This window comes from Anastrepha ludens, chromosome 6 (assembly GCF_028408465.1).
Source record: "Anastrepha ludens isolate Willacy chromosome 6, idAnaLude1.1, whole genome shotgun sequence".
In the NCBI taxonomy this organism is placed as follows: Eukaryota; Metazoa; Arthropoda; class Insecta; order Diptera; family Tephritidae; genus Anastrepha; species Anastrepha ludens.
The window spans coordinates 53,267,347-53,280,551 of NC_071502.1; the positions used below are offsets into that span (position 1 = coordinate 53,267,347).

The following is a 13,205-nucleotide window of genomic DNA, read 5'->3' on the forward strand; positions in this document are numbered from 1 at the left end:
GAAATTTTGTTGGAATAACAAAATTTGAAACAAATTCTTTGTTCAACTTGAATTTCCATCGTTAAATTCGAAGAATACACTCGAGCTTGACTTGTTTACAGTAGCACAGAAAACAAACTATGTGACATATCACGCTGAAATTTGCCATGTAAGCTTATAACAGTCCTACCAAAAAACAAAAAATTTATTTTTGCCATATGTCATCCGCGGACCGTTTTATTGATAACGTCTCGTTCATATTTGAGCAGAAGGTACATTTTTTAGCATTGCTTGTTTTTAATTACATACTTGTTCAGAATGAAAGCTATTTAAATTAAATTAAAAGCCTTTGGAAGTACAACTTTACCCAATTACGCCAATTTATTAACAGTTGCTAATTTTTCAACAGAAATGCGTGCTGATGGTCTTGAAGCCTTCTCTTGTATATCCTAATCGCTTTTAATTTGTTATGAATTTGACAAATAATAATAATTCAAGAAAAAATGTTTTTGCATTTATTCAAATTCAGCGCCAGTTTGAACTCTCAGCATCCGACAGCCGCTGAAGTGTTGTAAAATAAGATTTTTCCGAATACTTTTGTAATTTTGAGAGATGACTAAGTGATCGCATACCTTGATTACGAGATATTGGATTTATAAGGACATAGACATTTATTATTATTATTTGCTAGAGCGCCGGGCGGGGGCGCAAAGTGGCGAAACATAGACATAGTGTAGTAAATACAGATGCAAAGGTCAATTCGGCGGTCTCTACCAGTCGTGGCAGAGGAGGCAAAATACGAATCTGCATAGAAAAGGTCAACTGAAGAAGAAGAAAAAATTATTTATTGTGCGGTTTTCTAAATTTGTAGGTCTGACATTGACATTTGGGGTGAATTGTACAAATAATTAGCTTGCCTAGCTAAAGCAATGCGAAGGAACCATATGTTATTGTACATTATTCACAAATTTGAGTACATAATTTTCGCATCACACTATGGGGCAAACCTCACTCTTCTTTTTGGCTATACTCAGTTGACGGCACCAGCGGAGTCCTCTCTTCGCACCAATTGAGTTTTTGGGCGTTCAATAAGTGAGAAACGTCTGCGAACGCGCATTAAAATTGCCCCCTTGTCGAAATAAAATATTATAATTTATAGAAATTGTTCTATACCTATAATTATTCTGAGCAGCTAAAAGAGCAACGTTTTTCGTCATCGGCAGCTGAACACACCGAACATTTTATTTATCGCTCGGTCACGCATTTTCGAATATTGGGGAATGTGTGGGCATTAATTATATTAAATTTTTACCTTACTTTTACATTTGGAAATAATACATTAAAATATTGGCATTTATAATTTGTTATATTTATAGCATCGTGATGATATAATTAAGCATAGCAAATGCTTCCAAGCTGCAATTAGAAATTTGAATAAGCAAACATTTCTTTGCAAAAAAATTTTGCTTGTTCGCATTTGCAGTCGTGACATAGTGAAAAATATTGTGAGTTCCTCTTTGTTTTGCTTAGATGCATTTTGTGCGACGTCATTTGGATTTTTTCAAAAATATTCAAGTAATCAACCGACTGGTGTCTGCAGAGTTCATCCCACCTCTCACTCATCTGGTCTAATTATTTATATTACGTAGCATTTTTCGCATTTGGCATTTGGCCAAAGCGGTCGCACTCATCGTGCTGTCTGCTTTACTAATGCGCTCATTGGTCGATCATTGTTGGTTATTATAGTTTTATTACAGTGAAGGTGATTTGTCTATGTCTGAGCTATGCATACAACATGCATATAAGGCTGGTTCAGGCCATACAAGAAAAACTAAAAATTAAAAAAAGGGGAAACAATTCTCTGTGTCAAATCTTATCGGAAGTGCATGCAAAAACCAAAAAAAAAAAAAAAAAATAATAATAATAATAATTTTGGGATATAATAATCACCAGAGTGATTTAATTTTGATATAAGTTTGTTATTTATGCTTGATTTTTATGCGCGATATACCGCTGCCAAGGGCTTGGTGGTTATTATATTATTTTCTTAGGTGTTAGACATCCTCGAAGTCATATTTTACTAGCGAAACATTGATATCAGAGTGGTTGTTCTTGGATGCTATTAAAAATTAATAAATTCTTGCCCAAAAATGTTCAATTAAGTTACTAAAACAAACAAGTTATAGCTACTGAATCTTTTTATGTAATCCAATTTTTTTACATAGGCTTTCAAACGCCAAAATTGCGGTAACAAATAAATTTGACTGCTTTTAGAGTGGCCCACAAATTTGAATCTTAATTCAGTATACTCTTCAAATAAGCTTTAAAATTTTAAATGATTTTTTCAAATGTTTCTGTTTTTACGGAAGTCGACCCGGCCTAGTGAACACTTATAAGCATATCAAAAAAAAAACAACAACTTTTGTGTTCGATTGATTGGTAGTTGTTCCGAATTTCACTTTTTATCTTTTGTAACAAATGGCCTTTGCTGCCTTTGTGGTACTGTTTTATTTTTGCCTTAATTTTATTCTATTTTAAACTCTTTATTACATTTCGAATTGATTGAATTTTTCTGAGTGGAATACTAAGGTAAAAATTTACTATATTTGTCAGTGAATTTATTTGAATTTTTTCTGCGTAGTTTAAGCGCGTTTGATCTGTTTGTATATTAATAAATATAAAAACTTATTTTTTTCTGCTCTCTCAATAGCTAAAATATTAAGACATATCCGTGGATATTCCAGTATTTTTAATTACTATTTAACTTCTACACATACAAATTATAAATTTTCCATTGAATATCAAAATTTTGCCTGTTCCGTCAATTAAAAGGAGTAAAAGGGTCTTCCTTCAACCCTTGTCTTTCACGAACTGCATGTTTTATTTGATAAAGTTGCTTAATAAAGTTAGATAAACTTGTCTGATTAGCACCGATTTCAATTAAACTGGAACTGATCCCTAGTATGTCAGTATTGGAACTTATCCCTAGTATTGTCAGTATTAAAAATTAGTTGGCTTCGGTTTTTACATTAAATCCTTTATTTCGCGAGTTTTTGTAAATTGCCGATTTTCTGGCCTGAAATAAATTGCAGAATTAAGATAGCTGATTCCTTCCGCAAATGCTGGGCTGGGGCTCAGAAAGTACTGCAGGATATCTTTAGCACTGCCTCCCTTGCAAAATGTGAGTGTTTCATTTCACCTTTGCTTCACTCAGTGCACCATTTTATGTACCATTTGAGAAAAAACTAGTCCATTTTCGATTTTTCATCAAACTTCTTTGAAACTATGTAAAGGGTGATTTTTTAGCTATTATCTTTTTAAACAGTTGGTTTAAACAGCTGGCGCACGTTTCGTGTTTTGTTTCACTGTCAAACATCTTCAGTTTGGTCTATAATTTAACCATGAATCGTATTACAAACGAACAATGCTTGCGAATCATTAAATTTTATTATAAAAATGCGTGTTCAGTTAAGAAAGTTTATCGACTTTTTTATCGAAAAATTGTGTTCAACGACGAAGCTCTTTTTTTGAACAATGGGTGCGTAAATAAGCAGAATTGTCGATTTTGGAGTGAAGATCGGCCAGAAGAATTGCAAGAGCTACCAATGTATCCAGAAAAGGTCACAGTTTGGTGCGGTTTATGGGCAGGAGGTATCATTGGACCGTACTTCTTCAAAGATGCTGCGAATCGTAACGTAATGGTTGTAGAGGGTTAAGGAGTAGCCCTTTAGCACTGCGACCATATTGATCTATTGTGCACCTGGTCCTTCGTAACGTAACTGTGAATGGTGAGCGCTACCGTGAAATGATATCCAACTTTTTTTTTGCCCAAAATGCAAGAGCTTGACTTGCAAGACATGTGGTTTCAGCAAGACGGTGCCACATGCCACACAGCACGCGTAACAATGGACTTGTTGAGAGGCGAGTTCGGTGAACATTTTATTTCACATTCGGGACCTGTCAATTGGCCACCCAGATTGTGCGATATTACGCCTTTAGATTATTTTTTGTGAGGCTATGTTAAAGCTCATGTCTATTCAGACAAGCCTGCTTCAATTAACGCATTGGAAGACAACGTTAAAGGCTTTATATGTGAGATACAGGCCGAAACATTGGAAAGAGTATGCCAAAATTTGCATGAAATAATCTTCAAAAATTAAATTATATGGACTGTACTATCGATTTAAAGAAAAATTTCATGAATTTTTCTGAATTTTACGTGTGTTTTTTTGAAAAAATTTCCTATAGCTCTTGAAAAATCCCCCTTTAGAAATACCTTTTTTTTAATTATTTTTTACATCATTTTTTTAATTTAAATAGAATATTGTAACCTTTTTTATTATTTTTTTATTACTTTCAATTTTTTTTTCCCCCGTTTTAATATTGTTTAAAAAATATAGTTCATGCTACAAGAAATATCGCATAATTTTTTTGCGACTTTGTGCAAAAGTTGTAAAAATTCGGCAAGTTTTCATTAAAATTTCAAAATTTTTAGTCAAAATTTCCGTCAAAATCATGGGTACGTAGTTTATAGCCAATACAGTTTTAGTATCACAAGAATAAATTTCAAGTTGTACAAAATTCGCTTTGATTTTTCATATTTTTTTTTACTGAGGTGTTACGCATTTTGTCCCTAGAACGAATGCATGATTTTTTTTCATATTATATTATAGAACTTATCATTAGAACACAATGGGCCTTAATGCTTTGTGCTCAAATCTTGGAGTAGTTCGAAACTTATTCTGACAATAAAAAAAATATAGAACAACGTGCGTCACATAAAATTTACCCATCGTAATGATGATCAAAACTGAAAAATTAACGAATTTAAACAGCATTGGAGTTACATTGGCATTAATCCTTGGATTTTACGCAATATCACACCGAAAGCAACATTACCATAAATGCCATACTTATACATACATATAATAACATTTGCACGTAGAACGGCTGACATGGAGTAAAATAACTTTTTACATAAACACCTGCAATCACGCATACTGGCATATCGTTGAAAACCGTAAGCAAATGCTTTCCCACAATACGCGTACTATATCAAAAGTGTACTCATCGATGCGCTCAATTGGACATATGATATGCCAAGATTGTTTATACTGCCCAAAGCACGGAAATATCTACATACATATATAAGCGAATGCACATGTAAAGCCGCGAAATCCCAAACGCATTCTGTCAAATATTTGCAATTGCAAAAGGCTTCTGGTATTACCAGTCAGGCCTTGAAACCACATACATGCTTACATATATTATATGTATGTTTAAATATGCTTTAATACAAAGATTTGGACTCTGCTTGTCAGGGTTGATGAGTTAGAAGTTGCATTTGTTGCTTTTGTTGTCAATGTTTGCTTTGCCCTTTGTGCTCTGGTATGCAGCGAGAAGCACAAACTTGCTTTGATTGGTTTGGTTTTGACAGGTGTTGGCCTTCTTTTGCAGAACCCCAACTAACGAACGCAGATCATGCGAAATCTTCATTGGCGCGCAAAATTGGCATATGAATATTCAAGCAGTGCAAACACGTATTAGGTCACATTACTGGTTATCCTGTGCAAGAATAAAACATTCGAAGTGCCGTTATGGCCGTATTTTTATTGCGTTTTTCTTAGAAACTCCTTCAGAACTATGCATTTTTCTTGTGCAAAAGGCATCATTTATTCAAAGTCACTTCATCAAATTTTTGCTATACAAATGACGGCTAGGTCGGTAGGTGTTGTTCAACTTTAAATGAGTTTTTCTAAATTTTTGTTTATGAAAATGTAGATACTTTACCTTTATATTTGAGTTGCTACACTTGAAAAAAATAGGTTTGAAATTATAACTTTTTGAAAATTTAAGAAATGTCAATTTCATTAGAAAAAATAAATAAATTTACTAAAACATTAGTAATTCTTTTCAGTTTAGTTCACGTTACAACTTGCTGTGTTTTGCGTGAACTACCACTCATTCTAGAAACCACTTGTCCGCTTGTCTAGAAAAGAGATCTCTGGGGCGGGTGCACGAAAGACAAATAGTTTAAGCACTTTCTAACTATGTATGTAGTGCAAAAGCTAATAATGGAAATATAATATATTAGAAATGGTCTTAAAAGGGTTAATTATTGTTGGCCGAGTAATTTATCTTTGTTTTTTCTAGAGTTATACAATTCTCACAGTTCTTGGTTTAAATAATATGACTTTGAAGTTGTTCATGTGATTTACTTGCTCGATTTATTCTGAAAGTGTTTGATAGATAAATTTAACACCACGTTGATTGCTATCCTACATTTTAGATTGACAATAGGCCTGTAATTACTGACATCATTCCGCTCACCTCATTTATAGACTGATTCAATCCAGCAAGGTTTCTATGAATTGATAAAAGTTCCACTTTTAAAAAAAATTTTTAAATCAATAACAGAGGACGAGCTAGTAAATCGGTAAGTTTGAAAAATATGTGGTGAGAACCCCTCACGATCTGATCTAGCGCTGGGCTTGATTTTAGAAATCGCTAGAACCAGCAGAGCACTATTGCTAAGTTATTCGATCACATAATAAAAATGAATTTGATCACATAAATAAGATTATATCTCATTGCCAGCATGGATTTTTCTCCGGCAGGTCTATCTCTTCTAATCTTGTTTTAGCTACAAATCAAATAGCAAGTGCGTTTAAAAACTGTTCCCAATTAAACGTAATTTAAAAAAAATGTTAGGTTTTTTATATTCAGGTCACTGACGCCGATGCTACAATTCCCGCCAATTGAGAAGCCCCGCTGCGACCTTTCTGGAAGAATTGATTGTACATCCGCCATTTTAAATGATTAAAAAAAAAATTATATTATTTTAATGTATAAATAAACTGTATGCCAATTTTGAAAAAAATATATCGACTTCTTCATTTTAAATAATTTTAATGAAAATCAGGGAAAATATGGCCGTTAACAGGTATCTGTTCCCTTAAGTGAATTTCTCTGCAAGAACATTTTCTGTAGACTGAAGTAAATAAATGAATTTTGCACAGAAAAAATAGTCATTTGATATACGTAAATATACATAGCGACTATCATTCGATAGAGCTCGAGTGGAGTTCAAACCGCACAGTGGGTATTAAACACCTAATGATAGAAAAGTTTTTTCAATAGCAGTCACAATGGTAAACATCCTAGTGCATTTCTGCCATCAAAAAACTTATCAGTTCGGAGTTGGCATAAATTTGTAGGTACCCAATAAGGATGTACGTGCCAATTTGTTATGTATATAAACTATTCTAGGGCGTCAAAACGTTACGTATTTCAAAATTTTCTACGGAAAAATTATGAAATTAACCAAAAATATGTTTGTAGAACTTCATTGCATATACGAGGGGCGTTCAATGTATTGTCAGTATCATTATGAAAAGCAACTCGAACTAAATGCAATATATTATTATTTTTTAATTTAATTCGCCATAACCTCAAAACACTTGCCATGTCTTGAAATTAATTTTTAAACACTTTACAATTCTCAACACTGACATTTTCGAACGATAATTAAAGTTAAATAATTAGAGCTAATTAAAAGGAAAATTGAACTTAGTGCATCATCAGCCGAGTCATCTTCGGTAAAACTTTGCGTTTCCCCGTAAAATTTTGTGTTTAAAATTTTTGAAGAACATTTAAACCCTCTAACTGCCTTTTTAACGACCCCTCGTTATAGCTGGTAATTCGGTGGTAAATTCTGCAATAGAACAGAAATTTTGCTTGCAGCCGTTTTGTACATGATATTTTTCATAAGTTAATCGTTCTATCGGCCAAAATTTAAAAATTAAAAACAAATTCGAAAACCGGACCCTCTGGCCTAGTATTGCCTTGTTGGTTTGTCTTTTTTCATAATTATCATCGTGTGTTCGTGTTGAGTAACATTTTTGTAAAGTGTGAGCTATAGTATTAATTTTACATAAGCAAATTAGAGGCGTTTTTTTTATCGAAATTTGGCTTTTGACTCCCATGCGCTACGAAAAATTAAGAAATCGACAAAAATGCTCTTAGGGATACTTAGGGAAACATATCCCTTAATAAAAGCAATTTGATTTCAGACAGTTTTTTGTTTCATATAATTACTTTGCAAGTTATGATGTAGGTATACCCCAAAATAATTATAAAAAAAACAGTATATAAAAATAAAAAAATAATTTTTTGAAGCCCCTCAGGAATTTCACTGTCACTCGGTTTTCATAATTTTGCATTAAAAATTAAGGAAAAATTGCTCCAAAGTTTCGTTATTATATGAAAAGTGATTGAATTAAATTGGGACTGTCTTTAGCGCCAAAAACAAAAAATCTTACAAAAATGTAATACGAAATAATCCAATCGATTTAAAAGCTTTATATTTCTCTAAGTCTGCCTTTTTATCTTTAACTCTTCTAACCACTTGAATAGCTCCTCCTCATTTAATGCCAAGCTCACAAAACTACAATCAATTAGCCCCAATGGAGCTAAAGCCATGCTATAATTAAATGAAAAGCAATCAAAGTAGCGGTTCTCCTATTTTTGCTCCTTTCTACACTTTATCTTCATCATTTCACTCAATTATCTTATTGTCTTGTGCGCTTTACACTCACCTTGTTGTCTTGCTGACCCGTCGAGAATTTCAATTCCGATTCGATGCCATTTAGAATTATTGAAATATTTTGTTCCGCTACATCACATTCTGCAAAAAAAAGGCATTAAGAAAGTTGTATGAAAAGAAATGAGAAAATAGTAGAAAAAGTTAATGAATGTGCTTTTCAATAATGAGAAAAAATGCATTTCAAATGGTGTGAAGAAGCCAATTCTCCCCAGAGTATGTGAATGATATTTTATGTTGTTAATTGCACAGCGAAAATTAATGGGTATGTTTACTATAAAAAAGCAATAAAAATAACGAAAACAACAACTACATAATAATTGCATTGATAGTCATCTGGCTGAGCAGTAGAAAATAATGAAAGAAGTAAACGAAAATTTACTATTCAGATACCTCACATACGGACCGACCGGGCGACCTACCACAGCTGATAATTTCAGCAGCGCAACAATTTGTATACGTAAATCTTGCGGTTAAGTAATTGAAAAATTATATTGATGTCATGGGTAATTTACACAAAAATATATAAACACGGTGAGGGCATATTATATATACTTACACATATGCAAGCACACGCCAATAAGCCGCTGAAGCTGAAAAAGGGACGTTCGCGCATAAACCACAGAAACAAATGTGTGACCAGCGTTTGGTCAATGAGCACATACATCAGTACAAATAGGCATATATATGTACATACGCCCACAATTATTTAAAATTAAATAAGCTTAACAGTACTGCACTCATTGCATCGCCACTTGCAGCAACGACAACAGCTGCTGTCCCACGGCGTATGAGTGACAATTTAATCAAATTATATTTCATGACAATGCAATGCACACGCATTCGTGCAAATGTTGCATACATCTACATATGCTTATAATTTATGCATACAAACTTGATTTAATTTCTAGTGGAAGTGGAAATATCGCATGCGTGAGTGTGGCTTGTGACTTTGCGAGCGGAGTTGGAGGCGCGGCGGGACGATATATTGCTGAACATTTGCGGTTACAACAGGTGTTAAGTGACAGTTTTTTGCTTTGGAATTTTGCAAATTTTGCAGCCACAAAGTGGCATTGCCTATGACATTAGATTTTGTAACAATTGATTTAGTTTTAGCAAAATCAAATTTGAATGCATTTCAAATGGGAAATTCTTATTAAATATTTGTTTCTAAACGAGCCATACCCGGCGTGCGTTGCTATGGTTGCTGTTGAATAGTTTGAAATTGTTTTCATCATTTAAAATTTACCCCACTTCCAATAAAAATTTAAACAGTGCAGCAATGCAGCTGTATTCCCCAGTACGGATGTAAAAAATTTGTGGTAAATGCACATATTTTACATATTTTATTTACAGACAGATTTATTTCAGGCAAATTAATGCCATTTAATCTGTCGTAAAATATAAAACTCGTAAATATCTTATATAAGTAAATATCTTTGAGACTGACTCTGTTAACGAAAATTGAATCTAGAAGTTTATAAGGTACAATTACACACATTTTGAATCTGAATTATAACGGATCATCAACACTATTTAACAAAATGTCTTTACTTTATGTGCCCTAAAACAAACAATACATATTTTGTGAATATGAACCGAATCGGGATAAATAAAATTTTTAGAAAATTTGTCAATGCCAGCGATAATTGAAGACAAAGACAAAATTGGCCTACAACTTGTTCAGAGCATTCCTCTCCTTATCCTTTACCAAAACAATATATATTTCAAAAATAATGAAAAGGGATTTTTAGTCTTTGATTTGTTCAGGATGTTCCTCTACTTATCAGTGAAAGCTCCGCTAAATTCCCTGCTAGGTATATGTATATTCCGCGACAAAACGATCAACATTTTCAACAATTTTTATTATTTCTCTACAATTTTTGGAATACTCATTATTTGTTTTATAAAAAATATTACTCATTTTTTACTCGTCTAACAGAAACCATACTACTAATGGACTATGAATAAGTTCGTGCGGGTTTTTTTCGAAATTTGAAACTTTATTGACGTAAAATGGTTACAAATTTAATATTCAAAATATTGTCCATCGCTTACTACTACTTTTTCCCATCTTTCTGGCAATTCACGGATTCCCTTTGTGAAAAAGTCGGTCGGTTTTGCCGCAATCCACGAATCGATCCATTTTTTGACTTCATCGTAATTACGGAAATGCTGGTCAGCCAGGCCATGTTGCATCGATCGGAAGAGATAGTAATCGGATGGCGCAAGGTCTGGACTATACGGCGGGTGGGGTAGGACATCCCATTTGAGCGTTTCTAAGTATGTTTTGACCACTTGTGCAACATGTGGCCGAGCATTGTCATGTTGCAAAATAACTTTGTCGTGTCTATCGGCGTATTGCGGCCGTTTTTCTCGCAGTGCTCGGCTCAAACGCATCAATTGTCGTCGGTAGACATCCCCCGTAATCGTTTCATTCGGTTTCAGTAGCTCATAATACACAACACCCAGCTGGTCCCACCAGATACACAGCATAACCTTCAGGCCATGAATATTCTGCGCCGACGTCGATGTTGAAGCATGGCCAGGGTATCCATACGTTGCCCGACGTTTTGGATTGTCGTAATGGACCCACTTTTCATCGCCAGTCACAATTCGATGCAAAAAACCCTTTCTTTTGTGCCGTTGAAGCAGTTGTTCGCATGCCATAAAACGGCGTTCAACGTCTCTTGGCTTCAATTCATACGGCACCCAATGGCCTACCTTTCGGATCATTCCCATGGCTTTTAAACGTTTGGAAATGGTTGATTGATCAACTCCCAAAGTTTTTGCAACCTCTTCTTGCGTTTGAGCCGGATCTTGATCGAGCAATTCCTCCAATTCGGTATCCATGAACTTTGGCGGCGCACCCTCGCGTTCTTCGTCTTCCAAGCCAAAATCACCACTTTTAAAGCGTGCAAACCACTTCTGGCACGTTCGCTCAGATAGAGCATGCTCACCATAAACTTCCACCAAGATACGATGACTTTCGGCTGCTTTTTTCTTCATATTAAAATAATGAAGAAGAATTCCCCGCAAAAACACATTATTTGGCACGAAATTCGACATTTTCAAGTGTGGTAAAAATATTGTTGTTTACGCTTCAAATAAAAAACTTATACTGACGTTTGTGCCTTACGACAGTAGCTCTCCAATGAATGTTTGGAAATGTGGATCGATGGAATAATAATCAAGTTACGCCATCTGTTGTAAAACCGCACGAACTTATAAATAGACCTATAATTTCAAACTTTATTCAAAAGAAAAATTTCACAAACTTTCCATCACATTTCTTGGGTGTTGAATTGGAAATTTTAGAAAATTTGTGCAACTTTGCATTTTATGGAAAGTCCCGTTGGTTTTTTTAAATTTTTTTTAGTTATGGTGCTATGTACTTTTATTAATGTACGATTTAATAAAAACCATATTAATCCAAGTTTTAAACTTGGTGCAAGATTTATAAAATTCGACAAATTTTCATCAAAACTTCCAAATTTTCAATCAGAACTAAAAAACAAAAAATACCTCGCTAGGAGCTTTGAAATTTTTTTCTTGGAAGTATTGGGTATTTGTTCCATTCAAAAAAATAGTGCATTCGTTATATGAAAAAAATAAATTTAAAAAAAATTTTCAAAGAAAACAATTATAAAAAATCAACGGAATTTTCTATTAATTTCAAGCTTGCCCTTTGTTATGCGAAAATTTAATGGGGTATAAGATTGAGTAACCAATTTGATTTTTCGGTTCTGATTAAAAAAATGTAAATTTTGATGAATATTTGTATATTTTTTATACTTTCACAAGCGGATTAAAGTGTTAGGTTTGGGCCAGCTAACTTTTAAGTTAAAAAAAAATAAAAATATTTTCAATAACCTATTTTTGAATATTTTGTGATGACTCTAAAAAAGTTTTACTCATATCAAGTACATCATTCCTAAAGTTTACCTTGCAATTAAGAACAAGAACTAAAATTGTTAGCTACGTAATTTGTTAAACAATTTCTTTTATTTTCCTACTCACCGGGTCCGTCATACGCATTGATGCAGTCAGACGTCCGAAATTGCTGGATCAATGCCTGTTTGCCCACACCGGATGCGCCGAGCATTTCTACACAAAACACTTCGACAGGTTGTTGTTGATGCGGCTCATTCTGTGCACCCGAGTAGTCGCCATTAATGCCACCACCAACACTGCCACCAAGTCCAACGCCGCCGGTGCCGGCACGCGGATGTATTGGACTCACCGGTGCCAAACTGTTGCTGCGGGAACGTCGACGTCGAAACGAGTCGCCACGGTTGATGACGCCTAAGAGAGCATACATGTGTGTGTGTAGGTAGAAGCAATATGAAAGAAGAGAAAATGAAAACATATTCTGGGTTAAAAAGTTGATTTGTATTATGAGAATATAACTATTTTAAGGTAAGTATTTATTTTTAATATGATTTTTCAAGTTTTTTCGCTGAAGGGTAAAAGTCATCTTAATAATATTGCTTTATGGAATTTTGGTAGAAAGCTCCGCATTAACGTTTCGTTCAGTTTTTGGCTTGAACTTTGAGATACAACAAAGTGAATCCAGATTATTTTTCTTCGACAAGTTTACACACAACCAGTGTTGTCATTTTAT

General features: G+C 34.0%; 1 protein-coding gene across 2 annotated transcripts in view; it reads right to left on the bottom strand.

The window, feature by feature from the left end:
- Nucleotides 1-13,205, bottom strand: part of LOC128865897 (GTP-binding protein RAD) — a 187,385-nt gene that overhangs the window by 15,054 nt on the left and 159,126 nt on the right. For both annotated transcript variants that reach the window (XM_054106292.1, XM_054106293.1), the window contains exons 5-6: nt 12,602-12,886; nt 8,577-8,665 (exon numbers count right to left, since the gene is read on the bottom strand). In XM_054106292.1, coding sequence (XP_053962267.1) covers nt 8,577-8,665; nt 12,602-12,886 — 374 coding nt within the window. The remainder of the gene's footprint in view (nt 1-8,576; nt 8,666-12,601; nt 12,887-13,205) is intronic.